The following is a 23,819-nucleotide window of genomic DNA, read 5'->3' as shown; positions in this document are numbered from 1 at the left end:
ATCCCAGCTGGCTTCGGGCAGTAGGCAGGGTACACCTTGACCTGAACTGGTTGCCAGTAAACGCAGGGCATAAATATATATATATATATATATATATATATATATATATATATATATATATATATACTGCCTTCTGCTGTCAACTTGAACAGCATGCCGAACATTGTTCATAAATTGGTTAGCAAATCCACTGTGACAAGCTTTGTGACATGGCATAGCATCATATATGGCAACGCAAGATGGCCGCCGGTGGCGTCACTTCTCCTTACGTCGAGTAAGCAGCAAAGTCCGCGCCCTCACTACAGCATTGCTTGTCATATTAGCAAACAGGGCGATTAAAAGCAAGAAGGAGAGGCAAAAAACATGAATAATTGACTTTTTTTTTCTTCAAAAAAGTACCGGTAAGTCTTCATTATTGTTGCTAGCAACATTAATTATCTCCTGCAGCAGAATGAGAATGTGAGTGGACTCTAACGCTAAAGGATTTCACAGAATAAAGTAATTTGTGATGCAGACTGTCTAGGATATGCAACTCAATGTGCTAATGAAATATGAAACATTTAAGTCACGGCGCATAATATAAAACTTGTACTACTATTATCATTGTTGAAACTTTATATATATATTTTTCTTCAACCAATTATGCATGTGTGTCAAAATCCCTGCAACTTCAAAAGTATTTCTGTGATTAGTCTCCATGCACTGAGTCACAACAGTAATAATCGTAATCAACTGATATGCCAAATAGTCACGCTGATAAACTGACTACATTCTTTGGTGCGTCCAACCACCAAGCAGCTGGCGATTGTAGCTTTGAACTTGATTTTGATTCCATTTTTAACGCTTTCATCTTTCATGTGTGGCTGTTTCTAAATGCAGCTCTGTACAGGTACACCAGCACAAGAGCTGCGTCATAAAATAATAGAGGATGGATGATGAGATAAATGCATTGACTAATATGTTGCTCCCTCTCATTTCCACACGGATATGAAGGTAAACTATTTCACAAACTCCTCAGTTCGGCCACACTGCAAACTACAACCCCAACGATCAAAGTCTTTCCATAGGTCTCGTTAGCTTGTGCAGGTGTACCCAATGAAGTGGCCAGTGAATCGACACTGAATGCTGTTCCCGCGTCCAATCAGATTCTAGTAGTGGGTTTTCCTTCCATGGGCCCAGTCTGTGGCTGTTGCCTGGCAACATCGAGTGCTGCTTCGGTGGTTAGATTGCAGGGGCTCACGTGAGAAGAGGTGAGACAAAAAGAGCTGGAGGGGAGTAAATCACCCATAGAGGACTCAATTTCCCACACTGCTGAGCAGCAGTATGAAGTGGTAGTGGAAGATAGGATGGAGAATTCACATTGCGTGTAATGAATAAAGATAAAATGAATATACACAAATATCTTCATTTGAACATATCAATTCAAGATATGATATCAGGTATCGTGACATCGCTCCACTCGACGGCATCCAGTCATGCAACAAGCGTCTGCCGCACTCAATCAAATGCTCCGCTGCTCCGCTGAAGGGGTTAAAATAAAGGGGAGGATGCCAAATGACTGCAAGTCATTAATGTGGATGTGAGAGGAAAGAGAAGCGACGACGATTTCGAGTAGATGGAGCGCGCTCGCGACGCTGCGGGTAAAAACAACTGTCACCGCGAATGTTGATTTTCCTTCAGTGAGTGCACGGCCTCTTGCCATTCTTCCTTTTCCAGACTGTGCGGCTGCAGTCTGACTGATCTCGCATGCCGAGTGCAAAGAAGCTCAGGAGTGAGACAGCACTTTAGTGGCAACTCCTGGCAGAGAGGAAAGGGAGACTACAACAGTAAAGACGTGAAATAGTGAAGAAACTGTTTTTTTCCCCCCCAAAAATGAATTTAAGCAACGGTGAAACTTCGACTGTCAGTGGACAGAGCCGAAATGGTGCGAGCAGCAACTGGGAAGATACTAAGAGACTTGTGAAGCCCTCTACTCCGACAAGGAAGCCTCAACCGGTGAGTATGCTTTTGTTGATTTTCCTTGACCCCGTTTGATAACCAAGTTGGAGAATGACTTTTATCATTTCCAAAAGCTTGCGTGGGTTATTTTAAAATGTGCACAGTTGAGACAAGACGGGCTAACAGTCAACAGAAGCAGCCCCTGTTTAATGAGGCGGGAACCTGTTGGAGCATCTACAAGTATGGAACAATAAAAGATTGTTATTCTAGCTAAAATATTTTCTTTACACCAACTCAAAAGGCAAACTCTTTTCTTTCAGCCCAATCCAGGTTAAAGCTACTGAAACGAAGAATATTCCTTTTCGAATCGCTACTGCCACCTGCTGACGAAAAATTAAACTGCACATACCGTTCTTCACATACACACCACGCACATGGCGTCACATCCGCAGACAGGGGGCGGGAAATTCTAACCCGATTGCAGTCTGAAAATGATTGGCCAGATGCTTGCAGGAGTACCCATTGTGAACAGCTGCGGTGTTAATCTACCAATTTGAAGGCATTTCAGTCATTAATGGTCAAATAAAAAGCTTACTGTAAAGTTATTTTTTGGGAAAAAAGTTCCATATTGCGGCTTTAAGTTACAGTGTTAACATGTAGGCACTGTGGCATGTGACCTTGCAGAGGGGATGAAGTGTTTTGTATCACTGTCACCTTGTTGCTGCCAGCTCCATGACGACAAACCATAACCGAGGCTACGCTGTAAAAGCAGATGAGTTTGTTCTACTCAAATGTTTACTTGTGGCTAGCTAGCTTGTTTTGTTTGGATGGCTAACATGACTTTAAGTTGAAAATATTATGTAGTGCAACCATTGTAGAAAGTTTGCCATGTCGTAAATTTTAGATGTCCTAAATTGTAGATAATAATAATGAGTAAATATTTTATGTGGGACAAAAGGATAAACTAAGAGTGACTGGACGGGGCAAGCTGTGATAACACATAACAATTGCCTAGCAACTTATTATCATAATTAATAAAGTAACTGGTTAAAATTGGCAAACTAAAAGTGGCTAATACGTCTAAAACATCATCATCGTCACATTTTCATCACAAGTGACATAGTAACTGCATAAGCATAATACATCCATAACAACACACTTGACTCAAAGCACCAACCGAAAGCACAATCATAACAGTAACCCACAAATAGAGCAACACAAATGACTTAGCAACTTACCAGTGGCAAATATATTTTCACTTATACGTTACTATTCTCCCTTCAAGTTACTCAAAGCCCTTTAAACGGCGTTATTATACACCCACTTACAACAGCATGAGGAGTGCCATGCGGCACTGTAATGGACTCCTGTACTCTATTGATCATCTCTCAGCCCAAACCCGAGAACGCCATCACCATCGCCGTGTCGTCGCGGGTGCTCTTCAACATGGAACGCGAGCAGCAGATCTACGAGCGGCAAGGCATGGAGGAATATCTCAAGTTCCAGCTGGAGCATGAAAGTCAGCCTTTCAGTCCTGGACCTGCCTTCTCCTTCGTCAAGGTCAGAAAAGTCAAATGACCATTGTGCATCTATCAGGTCAAACGCAGACTGCCGTGTTTAGGGTGGGAATTAAATCATCAAATGATGCTAATTTACCTTTTATACCAGGGGTCAGCAACCTTTCTTGTCAAAAGAGCTATTTTAGGCCAATTCAATAAGCAAAAATCAAACAACATTTGAGGATCGTGATGAAGGAAACAGTGCGTTAGTGCTAGTGTAATTGAATGAGGGCCCAAGAGCTGATTAGAGCTGCACCATAAGAGAAAAATATGCCGCATTCAATACTTTAATATTCATTTTCTTCTACATTTCATCTTCTGTTTTTGTATTTTTGGGGGTGTAATTTTTCATACTTCGTTTTTCGAGTTTTCTGCCTTTCTGACATTTTTTGTCAATTTTAAGGACGTGGTAATTTTCTGCTCCTCTTCATTTTTTGGGACATTTTATTTTATTTTTTTTCCCCTGCATTTTTTGCTGTAAATTTTCTGACTTTTGTGGACATTTTATGGAAATTTTTGGGATTTCTTCTTTTGGTTTGGACATTTCATGGTTACTTTTGGAACAATTTCTTTCCTGCCTTTTCTTAAATCAATTTTCTGGCTTTTTGGGGCAATTATGTGTACATTTTATGGTCATTTTCAGGATTTCTTTTTTTGTTTTTGGACATGTTATATTTACCTTTTAAAGATTTTTTTTTAACAAATTGTCAGACTTTCTGGCAATTTTGTATATATTTTACAGTTATTTTTTGTAGATTCCTTCTTTTATTTTTAGACTTTTTATATATAAAAAAAAAATTATATGACATTTTTGGCAATTTCATGGATATTTATGGGAAATTTCTAATTTTCATCTTCCTTTTTGGACATTTTATGGTCACTTTTTGAACTTTCAATTTCATCTACCTTTCGTCTTTCTTTTTCTTGGACTCCGACACTATTTGAATATTTAATTATTCATTTGTTTTTAGATCTAAATTCATTTGAAGACTATTTGATGAATTTATAAATATGTAAAAATAATAATAATGATAGTTTCTGCTATTTTTTTTTAGAGATCCACAGGGAGCCACAGGAAAGGGACTTCCAGAGCCGCAGGTTGCAAACCCCTGCCTTAAAATCCCATGAATAACACACACACCTGTGCAAGGGTGCACTCAGCATTGGTAATTTCGTGAGTTCCCCGAAGATTGTAGAATAATAATCAGAACATCCACTGCAATAATTCAGCCGTCAGAAATATCTCAGTATTCTGCAAACTGAGCCTTTAACCCTCCCCCGCAAAGACTTAACACGCTGCTTCGTGCATCTGGGGGTGGTGAAGAAAAAATAAGGATTAAAGAACAAAAAGACACGCGCAGCCCAACCAGGGATTCCGGAGGTTTGTATATTTCCATCTTCAACGTGCGCTTGGTCGTGTTCCCAGGCTCTGGAGGCTGTCAACAGTCGACTGCGGGAGCTTTACCCTGAGAGCGAGGAGCTGTTTGACGTGGTGCTCGTGACCAACAACCACGCATACGTGGGCCTCCGACTCATCAATACTATCAATCATCACCGTGAGTTACAAGACACATTATAACTAGTGATGGGAAAATGAAGCTTCATGAAGCACTTGTGATATTGTTTGGACTCCTTTTGACGGCACTCTTGGTTTGAAGCTGCAGTGGAGATTTCATCCATTTCTTTATCTTTATCCCAAGTGCAACATCTAGAGGATTTAAAAAAATGTGGCAAGGGCTTCATGAAGCTTCATTTTCCCATCACTAATTATTACCCAACAAAGGATTTCACTTTCATTTAATTTTATTTCTCTGTGGTGTTTCCAAGGCACACTTAAGTATTTTGAAGTTGGGTGTGGTCTTCTCTTCAATATAATACTTGTTGCCCTGCATAGCTCAGCTTCCTTCCACTCTGACGTCACGACCTTGTTTTTGGAAGCATGTGCGTGTGCAGGATGTCACACCCTTGCATCCTTTGTTAACTCATTCACTGCCATTGACGGCTATAGACGTCAAAAATTCATTTGAACTATTTCTATTAGTTTAACATTTTTTTCCACTTTTGTCAACAAGAGTATGAAAACCTAGATTTTGTTTTATTGTACTATTAGCACAGATATAAAATGTGTGATTAATTGTGAGTTAACTATTGAAGTCATGCGATTAATTACAATTAAACATTTTAATCGCCTGACGCGATTGAAAGATGATTAAAAATTCGGGGCGTCAGGCGATTACATTTTTTTATCGTAATTAATCGCATGACTTCACTAGTTAACTCACAATTAATCACAAATTGTGTATCTGTTCTATATGTACAATACAAATATATAGGTTTTCCTACTCTTGTTAACAAAAGTAGAAAAAAATGTTAAACTAATAGAAATAGTTACAATGAATTTTGTGGAAGGAAGAATGGATGTGGATTTTCATGTTGTGATGCTAAACTATTTTTCTTGCAAAGATCATCTTGTTGACCAATTCCCAGTTTTCTGTTGGTTTACGACGAACTCTTTCTCATGGTTCACACACCAAATAATGTCCCCCGAGAGAATTGGGGACCCCTCAGCCATTGCTCACTGGAATAATTCGGAAAACATGCACAACTCTCAACATAATTGGCTCTGTGATTTCTGTCACAGTTGAGGGCTGATGTGGTTGTCAAAAGCGGAGGAACAAAGTGCAGGATGAAGGCTACTAAGAAAAAAAAAAGCATTTGTCATCAGCAGCAGCCAATAGAAAAGCACCTTCAGATGACCTTGCTCCCGTGGTGTTTTTTTTATATTGCGCACAAGTAATACACATTCTTAAAAAAAAAAAACTAAAACTAATACTGAAACTAAACTAAATATATATATATTCAATAATATATTTTCTGTTTGTTCCTCTTTCAGACTTATTGATCGAGCGCTTCTGCATGACCGGAGGAAACAGTCCTATAGGTTACCTGAAAGCATACCACACAAACTTGTACCTTTCTGCTGACTCTGCCAAGGTGCGAGAAGCTTTGGAAGAAGGTCAGTGCAAAGCCGTGCAAGTAGCATTTTTGCTTGGGCCCCGTTTGACTACTTCAGCAATAAAAGTGTATATAAATGTGCGCGTGTGTGTCGTCAGGTATCGCGGCAGCCACCATGTTCACGCCGGAGAAGATGAAGGAAGTGTCGGACAGTCAGCTTCGCGTCGCCTTTGACGGCGACGCCGTCCTTTTCTCAGACGAGTCGGAACGCATTTTCAAGGCCCACGGACTGGACAAGTTCTTTGAGCACGAGAAGGCCCATGAGAACAAGCCTCTGGACCATGTACAGTATACACAAAGTCAACGCTGAAGGATGACAGGTTCTTAAGTACAAATGGAAATCATAGTTGCAGGTTTGCTTGAACACTTGAGCTGAATGCTTTTTTTTTTAATAGAAAAAGGAGGAGCTCAAGCTCCAATTAATTTGATTAACTGTCATTTTACAAATCAAATGTAATCGAGGTGCATATAAATACAGTAAATACACTTTTTGTCTTCTTTTGGATTATTAACTCATTCACTGCCATTGACAGCTATAGACGTCAAAAATTATTTTGAACTATTTCCATTAATTTCACATTTGTTTCCACTTTTTTTAACAAGAGTATGAAAACCTAGAAAAAAAATGTATTGTCCGTTTAGAACAGATATCAAATTTGTGATTAATCGTGAGTTAACTAGTGAAGTCATGTGATTAATTACAATTAAAAAGTTTAATCGCCTGATGCCCCTAATTTAAAAGAAAAATAAAAGAAAAGATTATTAAAAATTAGGGGAGTCAGACAAATTTTTTTTTTATTGTAATTAATCGCATGACTTCAATAGTTAACTTACGATTAATCACAAATTTGATATCTGTTCTAAATGTACAATAAAAAAAATTCTAGGTCTTCATATTTTTGTTAACAAAAGTGGAAACAAATCGTAAACTAATAGAAATAGTATTAATGTAGAATTTTTGCCGTCAATGGCAGTGAATGAGTTAAGAGCTGTTCTTGTGTTATTATTGTTATGTTATTGTGTGTTGTAATTTTGCTCAAGTGGCAGAATGCTGTTTTACAAGACCTGTTTTCAATAGCTACCATTTATTTTATTTTTTTATTTTAAGTTTATTTTTTCCATTGTTGTTAATTATTGTACATTTAGAACATATATAAAATTTGTGATTAATCATGAGTTAACTAGTGAAGTCATGCGAATAATTACGACTACAAATTTTTATTGCCTGATGCCTTTTTAAACAAAAGATTATTAAAAATGAGGGGCGTCAGGCGAGTACTATTTTTAATTGTAATTAATCGCATGACTTCACTAGTTAACTCACGATTAATCACAAATTTTATATCTGTTCTAATACAATATTAAAAAAACACTAGATTTTCATACTCGTTAACAAAAATGGGAAAAAAATTAAAAACTAATAGAAATAGTTCAAATGAATTTTTGACATCTATAGCCGTCAATGGCAGTGAATGAGTTAAAGGGGAAGTCAACTGCACTCTAAAAAACAGTTGGGTCAAAAATAACCCAACTATGGGTCAAAAGTGGACTGATCCTCTACTTGGGTCGATTTGATCCAACTTTGAGTCAGTGTAAAACAACTCATAAATATTGGTCAGATCCTTTACTTGGGTCCAAAAAATGGGTCATTTTGTATAAAACAACCCAGAAAGTTGGGTCAAAATAATTTATAAGGCCACACTTATTGTAAAGTAATAATAATATGTTATGTCCTCACTGTGCTCTTCCATCTTACCGCAGGGCCCACTGAAGGGCTTCTTGGAGGCTTTGGGTAAACTCCAGAGGAAGTTTTTTGACAAAGGCCTGCGCATGGACTGTCCCATCCGCACCTACCTGGTGACGGCTCGCAGTGCCGCCAGTTCCGGTACCAGAGCCTTAAAAACCCTGCGGTCGTGGGGCCTGGAGATTGACGAGGCTCTCTTTCTCGCCGGAGCGCCCAAAGGCCCCATGCTGGAGAAGATCAGGCCGCACATTTTTTTTGACGACCAGATGTTTCATGTGGAAGGAGCGGCCCAACTTGGCACGGTGGCCTGTCATGTTCCCTACGGCATTGCGCAGAGACTTGCGAAGAAATGACTTCTTTGACATCTTGATGGAGAGGCAGTAAACATCTGGACGCACAGGAAACTACGGAGTCATAATGGTGGAAGTGCTCCGAAATGTAAAAAGTTGTTTAAAAAAGAAAGAAATTCTATGTTAACATGGCTTGAAATCATTGCACATGAAAGAACAATTTTATTTTTTGTCAGTCTATAACATGTTTGTTGTAAATTTGTTAAATGTCAGTGTTTAAAAAAAAAGAAGAAGATTTTAAATTTGATGTTGCACATTAGTGACATGTACATGTGGTTGATTAAATTATTAATGTATTTTAGCATTACAAATCAATTTTATGTTATGAAATTTGGTATGTTGTGAAATAAAAAATTACAAAAAGTTGTCACCTTAAATGGAATTAACTTTCATTTCTGCCAGTTGTCTCCTCTCTTGCTTTAACGTGGATTCTTGCACTCAATAAGAATAATCATGTTTAGGGATGCAGGAACTTGGATTGATTCATTCCAACCAAAGATAAGGAACTGTTGCCATAACTGGCGTTTTATTGACTTAGGATACATGTCATCGACATAATAGTACATGAAATATTATCCAATGGCCATAAACGTTGGCTTCAGACAAGTTTATCGATGATTGCTGCCGCAGCTCCTCCTACACCGGCCGCAGCTGCAGAGGCAGTGGCCGACAAACCAGCCGTGCCTACGACATGGCGAGAAAATAAACACTGCATTTATTTACCTTCTTTCTCATTTACTTGTATTAGAACATAGAGACATTTTGGAATAATTTTCCTGGCATTTCACTCCCCGATTTGCTTTGACTTTATGCGCGCAGTCAACATGCAGTTCTGATCTTGAAGCTGAATTGGGGATAGGTCAAGATTTTGACGACTTTTTACCTGCAGACTGCAAGACAGCCACCAGGCCGCCTGCCACCACCCCTCCTCCGTTAGCGATGGCTGAGCCTGACATCAGGCTGGCAGCAACGGAGCCTGCCGCGATCCCAGCCGAAGTGAAGCCGAGAGCTCCCAAGGTCACCGGAGCCACAACCACCATACCAGCTGGACCGAAAGTCAAGTCAACCACATGAGTGAAAACAGACATGATATCAATTTGTACTCCTCTACAAATGGCTGTTTATGATCGCTCAACATTGTCAAACATCTTACCTGCACCCGCACCGACTTTTAGAGCCGTCATCACTGAAAATCAAAACAGTACGTTAGAATGTTTAATTAAACAACTCCATCTCATTTCTTACCAGTACTGTCTAACGTGATGATAGTTTAAAAAAGAAAAAAGAAAATATTAAAAAAAAGAGAAAGAAGTGAAAGACTCACAAAATTCCATCTTGTCCCGTCTTGGTCCGAGGATCACTGTGTGTGCTGCGGGCTTGCTTGGGTGGTTTTTATTGTTTCAGATGAAGTGTCGTTTCTGGAAAAACGAAACTGGAGGAAGACCAATAGAGGGCGGGCTTGCAAACCTTTTCAATAGATGGAGCAAATTTAGTTTCGTTTCTCCATAATAGATTAAAGCCCAACATGGGCGTTGAGTGACGACGGAATGTTGACATACGGGACGCCATGTGCTGAAGTTATTATTGCAAAGCTTTGCTCTGTATCTGTATATAAGCTGTAAAAGAATGCTGCTTTAAAAAAAAAAAGTTGCTGTGTGTGTGTGTGTTATAACCTGGATGAGGGAGATATTAATGGCGGCTCTGACACAGATGCGTCTTCTCCAACAGCTCAAGCGAAAAAATATATATCTTCTGAACATTCACAAAAAGTACAAATATACTTGAACACAAATATTGCAACATAAGTACAAAAAAAAATAAACACAATTTTAAATGTAGTGTTTTAAAGTACACTTCAAGCGACAATGAGCATCGCGCCGATATTTATGTCAACCATTTTAAACTTGTTTTGAAGCTCTTTTCAAAACCGTTTTCTCTCCATAAGTTCCTAATAAGTCTGTTTACATTCTAATTTGAATGTTGCCTATCACTGAATTATCAATTACTGCTTATTTATGACTAAACATATAACAATAATCTACCACATATACTTTTTTCTTAAAAAAAAACTGCTTTAAAACTTGTGGAGGAAGAGCGAAAGAGGGCGCGCTCGCACGGATTTCACTGGAATATAAAGCTATACCGCTTGCTTGCCGTTGGGAGAAGTGAAGCCACCGGCGGCCATCTTACGTGGCCATTCACGAAGGCCGCTTACAACGAATACATTGATTTCTCCGCGGCGTTTATGTTTAAAATGCCACCGTGTATGACATACAGTTGTAGCCTACCAATAAATATGGGAGAAGTATACATGTACATTTCACTGCTAGGAAAAATACTATTAATTTTCTATCTCCAGGCGCTACTCAAAGAGTCGTCTGCATCAGGTTGTCAAAGCCAACAACCGAGTGAAAGTAAAGCATGTCAGGAAGAAAAAAATGCTGTAAAATGTAAACGTAACCTCTGTGTGTCACAATTTACAATATTGAGTTGATATACTGAATGGTTAATGTAAAAAAATGTAGTTTGCTCTTTGTGAGGCTCTCATACTCTATACAGGGATCCTAGCGTAAAACACGCAGTGATAAGTGTTTCCAGGGGGAAAACATAACAGACGTTGTCAATAAAAGTGGCAACATAAGATGGCTGCCCTTTGGCTTCAACCGAGAGTCCTGAAGTACGTGGCAAAGTATCGTTTCTCTTGAATATATATTTTTTATGAGTGTGCGTGTGTGTATGTATATATATATATATATATATATATATATAGTTAATAATGTTAATATTATATATATATATATATATATATATATATAGTTAATAATGTTAATATTATATATATATATATATATATATATCCATAAACTACAAAACATAGAATAAAAATGCCAATTAAGGTATTCTTTAGTGTGCGTAGAGTAAGTTTTTTTCCCCCTTTAATGTTAATAAGGCCACAATGTAATTCAGGTGTACTTGTAACAATTTTAAAGACAAACGATACTATTGGTTGTGACTGGGAATTGGCATGGAATACTTTCTCCTTACTGGAGTTGGGGCTCAAGTAACAAGCAATCACGGCTCGGCTTCAGAAAGCAGATGGTCATAGCCTAATAGGATGCAATCTCTCCTGTACTCTGTATACCATTGATGTACGCAGCAGCATTAAAATGCTGTAAGACACAATCGAAGGCCCACGTGTCAAAGACAAGGCCTGTTCCACCAGTTCAAATCATAATCAAGTGTGAATGTTACGCCCAAGAGCGTTAAACATGTAACAAAGATTCTTGCAGACAAATAGGAGTACTTTTCTTTACTACACAACATTTTCTTCTGTCACATAATTCCAATTTAGATTGCAATGCACTCTATATAATGAAAACAGGCCATTTGAAATGGTGGACTTTCTTTAGAAGAGGCCATTGTGAGGACTCAGAACGGGGACATCCCCGGGCCGGGAGCAGGAGCAGAACCTGCAATGACACATGACACGTTAGAATTATTACAGTATGTACAATGATTCATGCTTTGTTTACGGAATGTGTTTAACGAGTCTGGAGTGTATTTTCAACCTTATTATTATCATTGTTATCATTACTGTTTTTAATTCAGAGACAAGAGGGTGATCCAGAATTTGTGTTATCATTCTCTTCAGTTTTCACTTCCATGAAAGATGGGGGTTCATCAAGCAGCGGACCACATAAACACATAAGGTCGTCACTGTAGGCATGAAATGGTGTAATCCACTAATCTAGATTTTGTGGGGATCCTCTCCTCCATTAGTCTCTGAAAATGTCACCTATCTGTTGCTTTCAAATGTATTTTTGTACAAGATGACTTGACTTGCTATAACAAGGTGGGGCCAAAGCCCTGTAATAACATTGCCTGACCAGCAGATGGTGGCAAATACAAGGCCACACGACAGGAAGGACAGCCTACTTCTATTGCATGAATGATAATCGATGGTTACACAGATTTATCATCATTTAAAGTAATGTTGCAAAAGCAGAACCTGCACCAGCTCCAGGAGACTGGAAAGGTGAGATCATGCCAGATGGTGGGGAGGGGGCCTGGAAAGGTGTGGGGTCCGGCTGACTATAACCAATCGTCGCCCCAGCAGAGGACGGATAAAGCATGGTGCCTGCAGTGGCACAAACGTGCAAGTTAGTGGTCCGTGAAATATGCAGTTCTGCTTTGTATACATTTATAATAATAAATAAATAAATCTTACTGGCTGGAACAGATGAACTTCCTAATGAAACAAAAGAAGACTTGGTGAATTATAGTCATTTGACTTCAGATATGTAGCAGAATAATCACTTTCATTTAAAAGTTAATTAGCTTGCAATCTTTATTTCGAACATGTACTACAAAAAGTACAATATTACCGCGAGTCACAAAATGCCTATTGTATTATTACGTATTTAACCATTCCCATCAAAACCCAAACCAATAAGTTCAACCGACGCAACACTTGGAGGTATGTTGAGTCGACGCACTTTCAATTTCAAATTCAATCGAAAATGTAACAAAGGCGCATCATAGAAAAGAATCGCTTTCGTCTTTGTCTAACGCGTTACTCACCTCCCATGTCGTCTTTCTCTTGTTTTCTCTCCAAGTCGTAAGCAAGCAGGAAGCGTTTTGATCAAGTGCAAAACTGCAGTCTTTTGGTGGGCGGGCGATGAGTGAATTCCACCGCGCTGATTGGTTCGATATGTATGGGGGAACCAAGAGGAGGGGGCCAGGGGGGGCAGTGAAACCGAAAGTGAAAGTGTACCCAGAAGGTCAAACGCGTTCGTGTCACATTCTTTCCTAATATAATAACTCAAACATGTTGTTGTTGTTGTCCACTCAGCGCCCAGTCAGCGAGTGAAGTTGGCTGGACATTCGATGTTTGATTCTTAACAGTTACCACTGCTTGCAGCTGAACATGTTGTCTGCCATTGTGGAGAAACGAGAGGTTGAATGGGGCAAAATATATTCACAAATTGACAAAAATATTCACCAAAAATCAACAAAAACACCTTGTCGCATTCTGATTGCTGTAGTAGTTGGCAATGGTTGGCCAGGCACTAATTATGGCTGCTCGGAATGACATCATATGTGTCATTATGGACACGTAGGATAGTCGAAGATTGACAAAAATATTCACCACAAATCCCCAAAAATGTATTTTCTCATTGTGATTGCTGTAGTAGTTGGCAAGGGTGGCCTACTAATGACTACAGTTCTAAATGGCATCATACCTGAAATTACAGACAAGCAGGAGACATCTAAGAGACGAGTATGTTCTAATAAATAGCTAACAGGTGATGGATGGGACACTGAATTAAAGTTGCAATATGGACCCCCCCCCCCCCCTCCCCAAAATAACTTTACAATAAGCTTTTTATTTGACCATTTATGACTGAAATGCCTTCTAATTAGTAGATTAACACCTTAGCTGTTCACAATGGGTACTCCTGCAAGCCTCTGGCTAATAGTTTTCAGACTGGATTCGGGTTAGAATTTCCCGCGACCTGTCTGCGGATGTGGTCATGTGCGTGGTGTGTATGTGAAGAAAAATATGTGCAGTTTCATTTATTTGACAGCAACCGGAATGAGAAAACCTGTTTTCACTGATTTTTGGTGATTATTATTATTTTTTGCCCCTTAATTGTCTTCTCTTTGATATATATATATATATATATATATATATATATTAATAATGAGTTAATTAGTGAAGTCATGTGATTAATTACGAGAAAAAAATGTAATTTTTAATAATCTTCTCTTTTCTTTTTTAAAATCGTGTCAGGCGATTTTACATTTTTGATTGCAATTAACTGCATGACTTCAATAGTTAACTCCCGATTAATCACACATTTTTATATCTGTTCTAAATGTACAATTAAAACAATTCTAGGTTTTCATACTCTTGTTAACAAAAGTGGAGAAAAAAAAAGTGAAACTAATAGATGAAAATGAAAATAAATGAAATGTTGACATCTATAACTGTCAATGGCAGTGATTGAGTTATGCAATGTCAATGTATTTGGTTGAATGTACTGCATAGGATTATCTTCGGAAAAAAATAAAAGGCCCTCTGAGGTTATCGTGATGTGGGCTGACCGCAGAGGCTGCTGTGAGCAAAACAACACCATATAAGGAGAGGACGAGAGGGGAAGGAATTTGCGACAGGAAGTGTTTATGTTTAAAGGAGATCATTCAGGGGCTATTATGTTATGTGCAGGGGGATTTATTTGTAGAACAATGCTGTATAAAAAGAAGTTGCATACAAGTACTAAAAAAAAAAAAAGGTTTTCATACTCTTGTCAACAAATGTGGAAAAAATATTAAATAGAAATAGTTCAAATGAATTTTGGACGTTTCTAGCCGTCAATGGCAGAGAATGAGTTAAGTGATTGCTAGCGACTCGTGTAAACTGAAGCCTATCGCAGCTGAAAAAAGAAAGTTCAACAAGTCCACTGTTATCAACATCAACGGTCCAACGTCTGTCGGGAAATTCCACAGCCCCCCCTTTCACTTTTTTTTTTATTTTTTACCTACAGCTGCTTCTGGACTTCAGTCTACGCATGATGACAAAACAACCTTTGTTCAGAATGTATGTACAGTCAGTATACAAAACATTTGAACTGTAATCTATTAGTTATCGAAAAAAAAATCCCATTTAAATAGATTACAGGTACATTCATAAAAAAATGTGGATTATTCTGCAGGATTCTTTTTTTCTTTTTGGCAGTTTAGTCCTTCCCTGCTTTCAAATTACTCGGCCTTTTGAAACTTTCCTGGAGTCAAGTAGATAACTTGTCACATCGGTCTGTAGGGTTTATGCTTTTTTTTTTTAAACAACAACAAAAAACAAACGAGGCAGTGTGGACGGAATTATTTATTTTTTTTACCCGGCGAGGGGGGGAATATTCCGTTTAAAAAAAACGTGTGGATAAGGCTTTAGTTTGACTTGTTTGGTTTTGTTACGTCCTTCAAGGGCGTATTCATCTGTGAGTCTATTTTAATTTTATCAGATTGTATTTTTTAAACAATCTAAGCTTGCGCATCCACTGACGGCATCCAAACATCTTATCAGCCTACTGCACACACGTGTACCTCGAAGATTAGGATTGTTACCGGTTTCCTTCCACTGTAGCCACTTAAGAGTTCTCGCAGTCTTGGCCTGGAGTTGGTTTGATGAATGATTGTTTATGAATGCAAGTCTCTGAAAAGCAGTGCAATAATCAAAGACAATTAAAAAATAATAATAATAATAATAAAAAATAAAATAAAAAATATATATAGCACAAACTGACATGTTACAAAGAATCTGCCCGCATCAATCAGTCATTCTTGTCAGAAACCGCCGACTTCCCACCATCGTCACTCTTCGTCTTCTGCCTCATTTGCCTTTGACCTTGATTTCTTAGGCTTGCCCACGTCTGTGAAAAAGAGTAGTTGATCCTGATGCAATGCACAAAAAGTTTGTTGCAACCAGGGATAGACCGATAATCGGCAGATAATCAGCGCCGATATTCAGCATTTTATGAATATCGGCATCTGCCTGTTTTTTTGTTTTGATGGCCGATATATCAAATTGCTCCAATGGGCGCTTTTCTCCTCCGTCTGCTCTGAGTCAGCGGCTGTTGACTCCCTGCAGCATTGGCCCGCCCACAGCACCATCTGATTGGTTGTTCGTGCAGTGCTAACAGCCAATAAGCAGCAATTAGCGGCTATTAGCCCACAGGCTAACGGCTAGCTCACGGATTAACGGCTATTACGTTAGCTGCAGGCTTTTTAGCGGTTATTTGGGAGATATCCCAGGGTTAGCGTGTGGGTGAACAGTTAGCCCACGAGCTAACAGTTAGCTTGCGAACATATAATGATGAAATCTTACCTTTGACACAATCGCGATGTAATTTCTTATGAAATATGAGTTATTTTTCGGTGGTTATTTTTCTTACCCCGAAGTCAAACGCTCGGTTCAGTAAAACCCCGCCTCTCCATTTGAAACAAAACGAGTCTTTGCCGCAAGAAATCGTGGAAGAGGAGGGGAGCAAAGAGGTTAGAGGGGGAAAAAAAGCACCACAGTAGGTCACAAACCCGCGCCTTATTGCTTGCAGGGCGAGCACACTATCCACTACACCATTCATTCATTTGAATCCATCAGCGCAAAAGTCTTACTTGGATTTTAAGACAACCAATTGTCATTTCATTGCACTTTGGCATCGCAAATGTGAAGAATAATTGATTGCTTTGAATTCATTTGGACAGAATGTTTACTGGTTAAAGGCTACTTTTGTCATTATCCCATGGAGGGAGATCTCAAAGTGGGCGTGCGTTTAGTCCGCAGAGGCGGTTGCGGGGATGGGGCCGCACGCAATGACGTCAAACCTTGGCAACAGCTCGTTTTCTCAGGTTGGGAGGGGCTGGTGCTTGGAGAGCAGAATGACCTAGAATGACTCATAGAGGGGCGAATGGCGGAAAACACCACTTTGGTGATGTTTTTGGTGAGGAATTAGCATTTTAACACGGCAAAAAGGTCCAAAAAGTTGATTTTTCACATTCCTGTCCCTTTGAAGAAAAACATTCTGGAAGTACATGCGGTATTGGGGTAGTGTATTATTATTTTTTTTTTTTAATGAAGCACATGCATAATGCACATATAATAAAAAAAAAATCGTCATCAGCATCTCTATGGAATATTATAGGGTGTGTGTTTATAGTTCAAAGTCTCAGGAAATAGCTGGACATTAAGATAAGGAAATTTAGCTTGATGGGGGGGGGGGGGGTAATAGTTCAAGGTATCAGGAAAGAACTGGACATTAAGATAAGGAAATTAAGCTCTCTTTACAAGCGAGTTATGCAGGAATACAAGGTTTTATCTTCTGTGAAATGAAAACTATTGCAATAAATGACAAGGGAGGCTTCTGTTTAACTTTACTTTTAAACAAAAACATAATCAACAATAGATATGAACTACTTGGAGGGAAAGATTCTGATAATCCTCTCAGGCATTTTAATTTAACCCAAAAATGTATTCCGATGAAGGAGTCTTAAGTACTTAGGAGTGATTACAGACCGTTCTCAGATAACTCAATGAGAGGAATTAATTGTTGCTAGTTATGAGTCATCATTTCAAAAACTGTGATTGGTTGATGCTAAAAGATAGATTAGAAAAAATACACTTTTTGTGAAAATGGGAAGGACCCTCAAATCGATAAACTTAACTATATATCTTATGGAGACTGCAGTTGTAAATTTTTCACATACATGGAAACATCTGTTACCGTAAACAGTAAGCTACTGTATACTTTAAAATTAACCTACAAAACGTGAGGACATTTAGGCCCACTTGCACATAGTTTCTCATAGTGATGGTTTTATCTACGTCTCGGGACTCTGTAAATACTGGCACGAGGACCCCCTTAGCTGTTCAACAACGTGCCTGACGTTAAACAACGCACGCAGGTACCGCTTAGTAGTCTAACAATATGCCCAATGTAAAATACTCAAACGCAGCACTGAACTAAAGCTCACATTTATCATCCACTAATGCCATCACACCACAACAAAAAAGGTAAGGTATTTTTTATTGTTTAAATACTGTACAGTGGGGGTGTTAGAAGAAATCGATTCGGCAAAATATCGCGATATTATAGCGCGCAATTCTCGAATCGATTCGATATGCGGCCGAATCGATTTTTAAACATCAATTTTTTTATGGGAATATTCAACAAAACGTCTTACTTACTTAAGCATGGAAGAATGTTATATTAATGGAACATTAAGCCTTAATATTTTATTTTAGTGCTGTTCAAACATGAAACAGACTGCAACCTGTTTGTTAAATGCAGTGGCTCAGTTATAAGCCTGAATTTTCAGATAAATACATTTTCATATAAATCTTACAAGTTTCTGATGAGTATTTTCTAAATTTGAGTCAAAAAAAGAAGAAAATAAATCACAATAATCAATTTATAGATTTGCATCAGGATTAATCAAATCGAATCGTGACCTATGAATCGTGATACGAATCTAATCGCCAGGTACTAGGCAATTCACACCCCTACTGTACAGGGTATAAATGTGAAAAACATAAATAGAAATTAAAATAGGAACTTTCTGTTTTTGGAGCTTGGGAACGGATTAATTGCATTTACATTATTTCCTATGGGAAAAAATGTTTTGGAGGTTGAACAATTATGTTCAAACTCCGAGGTACAACTGTACTTGCTTATATTGATTGCCATATTGGTCCTTTTTTTTTGGTGCCACATTTCAGCTCAATTATGGTATTAACATGGATACAATGATTCATTTCATGAATTCACTGTCATCCAGTGTTTAGAGAATCTCTCCTTTCTCTTCTGTCCGCCATTTTGTCCCGCATTTCACTGAGGGGCAAAGGCTTGCGAGTGTTTGCCAAGGTAGCAAATGTTCATTTTTCAAGTCAAGTTTATTTACAGCCCTTAATCACAAGAGTCCAAAGGGGCTTCACACGCCCACAATTGACAAATATTAACAACATCCTCTGATCCAACCAGAAGAGGGCAAGGAAAAACATCAGGGGGAAAAAAGAAGTAATTGGTCGCAATTGTGGAAATCCCCCTTTCGCTCACCATCTCAGGTCACAATGCAGTACGTGCAATGCAACTGGGGCCCTTTCCTTGAAATGTATTTGAATAGTCCAGTATTCATAGGCAAAGGTTAAATGCTTCCAATGGTGTCGATGAAACCTTTCAGCTCCATTTCAAAACATCCAATGCCAGGATGTTCACAGTGTCAGTGTAACTGTAACCAAAGTGAAGAGAAAAAAAAAAGTCCTGTTGGCAAACTAGGGGGGGGGGGGGGGCATTTATTCAGTCAAAGTGAAATACTGAACTAGAAAATGCAAACTCCAAAATCTCCAAGCAGTGTTTTAACAGAAGATACCAAACGTTAGGCACGTTGTCTTACATGGTATAACCTGGAAATGAATACATGCGAGAAAGAAAAAAAAGAAATGAAGTTGCCATTCCATCAAGGGAACTCTCCTTCAACTTTGGCGCAGGATCAAATGCAGTATTACACTTTAGTATGCAGAGCAGATCAAATTAGACGCAGCCCATTTGATCCACATGCGACTTTATATTTTAAGATTGAGAAAAGACAAATTACAACCAAATGACCTGATAAAATGAGAAAAAAAAAACACAGTAAATATTCTGAATGAATTCTAAATTTATTGCTCAACACAAACCTGTGCTACCTTTAACGCAACTATCCGCTGTCAAATGTGGTCAAAATAAGTCAATACATTTCATCAACTATACCAAAGCAAAACCTATTTTACAAGCTAAGCAAGAAAAGAGCAGCAAAGAAAAGAATATGATGATGAATAGGAGATGTGATTAGGGCGTTGTGCATCACTCAGCAGCCTGAAGTGATGCGGCGAGAAGAATCAGCCCTCATCAATCAGTCATCCGACGACGACTTCCCATCATCGTCTTCAATTATCGTCTTCGGACTCGGACTCGGACTCGTTTGAGTTTGACTTGTCACACAGTGCCTTCGTAAACCTGCGTCTCTTCCGTTCTGTGAAAGCGAGAAGTTTATCCTGATGTAATGCACAAAAAGCTGAAAACGTTTGTTGAAACGGCTTCGCTCGTATTATGTGCTCGAGCATTCTTATATCATGCTCATCTGCAGCAATTTTATGGTCATTTGTAGCCCCGCCCCTTGATCTCAAGATCACATTGGCCAAACTTGACATATGACACTTTGCAAAATGAGGCTGTAAAAAACTATTGAATAAATATATATATATTTTTTTAATCGATTAATCAGATTCATTTTAATTTTGCATTAAAATGCATTACCAAAAACACCCCCCCCCGATTACTGTTTATTAACCAGTGATTTGTTTTTATTTCATACTTAGTATTTGTATAGTGATTTAAAAAAAAAAAGGGGCGGGGGTTGATGTACTATGTTACAGGTTCAAGTCATTGTTTTCCAAAGTAAAAACAGATGTTTGCAAATGTCTTATTTTGATTAAGCGCAGAAGATAATCAGTCTTCTTTTATCAAGGATTACAGAAATCAGCTAACAATTACTGTTGATATGCTGAAATCCGAGGATTCGGACAATTTTAAAGTAAAAAATGGCTCCAAACGATTACTCGGTTATTGTAAAAGTTGCCACCCGGCCAATGTTACCGTACTGAACAAATATTAACTCACATTTGTTTCGTAAAATGATCCTGAATTATTATTATTAACAGAATATTATGCAATGCAAATTATTTGTAACGACTTTTTCATTTGTGATTTATCGATTTGCCTCAATGTCCACTGAGCTACATACAAATCGGATATTGATACGAAGCATCTGTGTTTAAGGGGATTGTTAAGGAGGGGCTGAGGTGCCCTTGAGCAAGGAATTGTTCTGTGCAGTTATCAGCACGTCATGCGTTAGTCTAACTGACGACACAACACAAAACAAGACAGGTAACTCAAAAGTGTACCTTCACACGATATATTATTGCCCCTTCTCATAAGTACGGGTGATGGGTTTCTGTTATAACCAATTGTTGTGTTGGCCCGGCCCATAAAAAGAGACATTCCTGTAAAAAAAAGAAAAGAAAAAAAGACAGAATTCAGAGATTAAAGTGAGAGAATATCTCTCTCAGGAGTACCCATTGTGAACAGCTAAACTGTTAATCTACTAATTAGAAGACATTTCAGTCATAAATGGTCAAATAAAAAGCTTACTGTAAAGTTATTTTTTTGGGGGAAAAAAGTTCCATATTGCAGCTTTAATTAACGGCAACAACAACCCTACTGGGCTTGGGCAAAGACAAGAAAGGCCCAATACAAGCAATGAATGTAGAGAGGAGAAGCTACAATGGACCCGATGTAAGAGAAATAGTAAGGAACATAATAAAATGATGTGTTTCTGTCGTGTTGACGTGGGGGGAAAAAAACGTCTTACCCGTGAGGGCTGCCAATCCAGCACCCATAAGGTATAGAGCTGAAACACAAGAAAGACAATAAACAAGGAATGCAATTTCTCACGATTTCCTGAATTGTGGTTGAATAAATATGTTTTTCAAATGTCAAATTAAACGGATGAGGCTCAGCTTGGCACTTCAATGATTTCTAAATGAGGACAAAACAGGAAGCAATGACAGCATTTAGTCACCTCCAACCCCGAGAAACAATCCCATTTTGTCGTATCTTCTTTTGGTTTGCTCAAAATGTGTGTGCTCTCGAAAGGACTGCTGCCTTTTCCAAAGCCGGTGTTCCAACTGGCTCCTGTAACTGACTGTTGAAATGAGAATGCCAGAAGTCACAACCATCGCCGGTAGTGCCCGCCCAGCACTGATCTGAATAAATGACTGGGTAGCCGAGAACCCATACACGCCCGTGCAAGCCGTTGAAGCGACACCGCGGCCATTTTGCTCCTCCCATCTGGCCGGGCTGGGAGGGTGGGTCACAAATTTTAAACAAGTAATCAAGTGCGGCTTTGAAGATCCCCTTTTTCTTTTATCGCTCAGTTCCTTAGACCCCAATATTAGATTTGGCAGAGGCATCTTTTGTTGAATTAAAGTTACAATTCTTTAATTTAAAAACATTTACAAGTTTTCTCCTGTAAACATCATTAAACATATCGTTTCTACTAAGTACGGTCTCAAACGCGTTTCTTGGGAGGAGTAATATGGCGGCCTCGCGGCTTCAAAAGCCTTGGCCTATCGGCTATCCAGTAATATTTACCTTGCAGAAAGACCCTGATTGGGCGGAAATACAAGCACTCTTATTGGTTGGGCACAGCTGTCACTCAAAGTTAAGTTTCATTTCACAAGAAACGAAACCTATTCGAATACGCCGCGTGAGCGGGAGGGGTGGAAAGTGGGAGAGAAAGTCATGAGTGTATTTAAATGCCTCAGGAAAGAGCTGGACATGAACTCAGAAAATGAAGGAATGAAATTGTGTTATTCTATGTTTTTACTAATTGTGTGTCTATGTTTTATGTTTCACATAAAATAAAATATCTATTAAATGAATAGTGAGGTCCTGTGTACTTTAAATGTGTGGAAACTTAGGTCCACTTACAAAACATTCTGATAAAGCACTGGTCATTTTTGCAATATTTTAACTCAATTTTGGTATTAACGTGGGTAAAATGTTTAATTTTGTGAATTCACTGTCATCCAGTGTTTGGAGAATCTCCTGCCTCTTCTGTCTCATATCTAGCTGAGGGGCGAAGGCTTGCGAGTGTTTGCGAAGGTACCATATGTTGATTTTTCATCATGGTTTGTAAAGTTTTAATGCTCCTTTTTTCTTGTCGTCAATACATTTTGAACATGTTCAAAATACTCCTCTCTTAACTCTTTGACTGCCAGACGTTTTCAGAAAAGGGATGCCGCCAGTGCCAGCCGATTTAAGCATTTTGACTGATTTTCAAGGTCCACAGAAAATGTTCTGTTTGGACTATGGAAACACACGTACTACCAAATGAAAGATTGGACTTTCATCTTTCATCAGAAAAAAAGAGTTTGTTTCTACCTTATTCCGTTCTTTAGTAATCAACAATAGAAAATGGTTAGTTTGACCCAATTTCGCCTGTGTTGGACCAAAATACGGAGAAATCAAGCTTTTAGTGAAACGATATTATTTCATGCATTCTAGTGAATTTGACACTTCTTTTTGTCCATGAATGATGCCACAAACACCTAAATAGTGCTTTACTTCTATAAAACACTACCACCAAGAATGAAAAAGTGTTTTTTGATAGCAAAATACGTTTATTTACATTCAACAGTGTAACAATTTGACAACAATTTGGCAAACTATTTACAAATGTGTGCAACTGTGGTGCTATTTACAAATATGTGGATGTTTCAACGACAGTTTTTCTTTTTGTAACACTCTCCTGCGTGCAAGGAGACGCAACAGCATTTGCACAAGATTGCCTCTTCGCGTGCGCCACTTTCTTGCCGGCCGTTTTTTTCCGGGGAATAGCAAGTATATACTGCAGTGTGTCATCAAGTCTAATATCAGGATCATGCTACGGTTACGTTACGGTGGTGTTACGTCTCGCTTCCCCGTGTCCTTCAGTTGCTATACCGGGTTGGTAGGAGATGTTCTGATCCATTTTATCCACTCCATTCATGGTGGCATCGTAGTCCAGAAACAGTGTCTTCTCCGTGATCAGACTGTACCCGCTCCTCCGATGAATATG

At 38.6% G+C, this 23,819-nt stretch overlaps 2 protein-coding genes and 1 long non-coding RNA gene across 5 annotated transcripts; 1 reads left to right on the top strand and 2 right to left on the bottom strand.

Moving 5' to 3' along the window:
* Nucleotides 1-305: 305 nt before the first annotated feature.
* On the top strand, nucleotides 306-8,977 carry LOC147163060 (cytosolic 5'-nucleotidase 1A-like). 3 transcript variants are annotated; one of them, XM_086094592.1, is made up of 8 exons: nucleotides 306-401; nucleotides 1,884-1,995; nucleotides 3,331-3,498; nucleotides 4,553-4,595; nucleotides 4,924-5,053; nucleotides 6,391-6,513; nucleotides 6,611-6,795; nucleotides 8,274-8,977. In XM_086094592.1, the coding sequence occupies exons 3-8, from the start codon at nucleotides 3,452-3,454 to the stop codon at nucleotides 8,607-8,609; spliced, it is 864 nt and encodes a 287-aa protein (XP_085950718.1). In that variant the 5' UTR covers nucleotides 306-401; nucleotides 1,884-1,995; nucleotides 3,331-3,451; the 3' UTR covers nucleotides 8,610-8,977. The 3 variants fall into 3 exon arrangements, with proteins under 3 accessions (XP_085950718.1, XP_085950717.1, XP_085950716.1); XM_086094591.1 differs by lacking the exons at nucleotides 306-401; nucleotides 4,553-4,595 and adding an exon at nucleotides 906-1,640 and having other exon boundaries at nucleotides 1,717-1,995; XM_086094590.1 differs by lacking the exons at nucleotides 306-401; nucleotides 4,553-4,595 and having other exon boundaries at nucleotides 906-1,995.
* A 128-nt stretch (nucleotides 8,978-9,105) lies between these two features.
* LOC147163059 (interferon alpha-inducible protein 27, mitochondrial-like) lies at nucleotides 9,106-11,241 on the bottom strand. Its single transcript, XM_086094594.1, has 4 exons — nucleotides 9,931-11,241; nucleotides 9,760-9,792; nucleotides 9,490-9,651; nucleotides 9,106-9,290 (listed from the first exon to the last, which is right to left on the bottom strand). The coding sequence occupies exons 1-4, from the start codon at nucleotides 9,938-9,940 to the stop codon at nucleotides 9,205-9,207; spliced, it is 291 nt and encodes a 96-aa protein (XP_085950720.1). The 5' UTR covers nucleotides 9,941-11,241; the 3' UTR covers nucleotides 9,106-9,204.
* A 7,793-nt stretch (nucleotides 11,242-19,034) lies between these two features.
* Nucleotides 19,035-21,997, bottom strand: LOC147163058 (uncharacterized). Its single transcript, XR_015097176.1, has 4 exons — nucleotides 21,780-21,997; nucleotides 21,570-21,608; nucleotides 21,103-21,201; nucleotides 19,035-20,171 (listed from the first exon to the last, which is right to left on the bottom strand). It is a non-coding gene; the product is annotated as an uncharacterized LOC147163058 (long non-coding RNA).
* Nucleotides 21,998-23,819: the final 1,822 nt, after the last annotated feature.

This window comes from Leptonotus elevatus, chromosome 14, assembly GCF_054856555.1.
Source record: "Leptonotus elevatus isolate MCC_2025b chromosome 14, RoL_Lele_1.0, whole genome shotgun sequence".
NCBI classification, from domain to species: Eukaryota; Metazoa; Chordata; class Actinopteri; order Syngnathiformes; family Syngnathidae; genus Leptonotus; species Leptonotus elevatus.
The sequence above is the reverse complement of the archived record's forward strand: the minus strand, read 5'-3'. Positions and strand labels throughout refer to the sequence as shown.

What these genes read in the sequence shown, in the direction of transcription:
- LOC147163060 (XM_086094591.1), top strand. Translation starts at nt 1,873, where the DNA reads ATGAATTTAAGCAACGGTGAAACTTCGACTGTCAGTGGACAGAGCCGA. An exon ending in CTGCCTTCTCCTTCGTCAAG is followed by an intron (nt 3,499 to 4,923) that starts GTCAGAAAAGTC and finishes TCGTGTTCCCAG; the next exon opens with GCTCTGGAGGCTGTCAACAG. An exon ending in GCGAGAAGCTTTGGAAGAAG is followed by an intron (nt 6,514 to 6,610) that starts GTCAGTGCAAAG and finishes GTGTGTCGTCAG; the next exon opens with GTATCGCGGCAGCCACCATG.
- LOC147163059 (XM_086094594.1), bottom strand. An exon ending in AAAAGTCGGTGCGGGTGCAG is followed by an intron (nt 9,652 to 9,759) that starts GTAAGATGTTTG and finishes CTTTCGGTCCAG; the next exon opens with CTGGTATGGTGGTTGTGGCT. An exon ending in GGCTGTCTTGCAGTCTGCAG is followed by an intron (nt 9,291 to 9,489) that starts GTAAAAAGTCGT and finishes GCCATGTCGTAG; the next exon opens with GCACGGCTGGTTTGTCGGCC.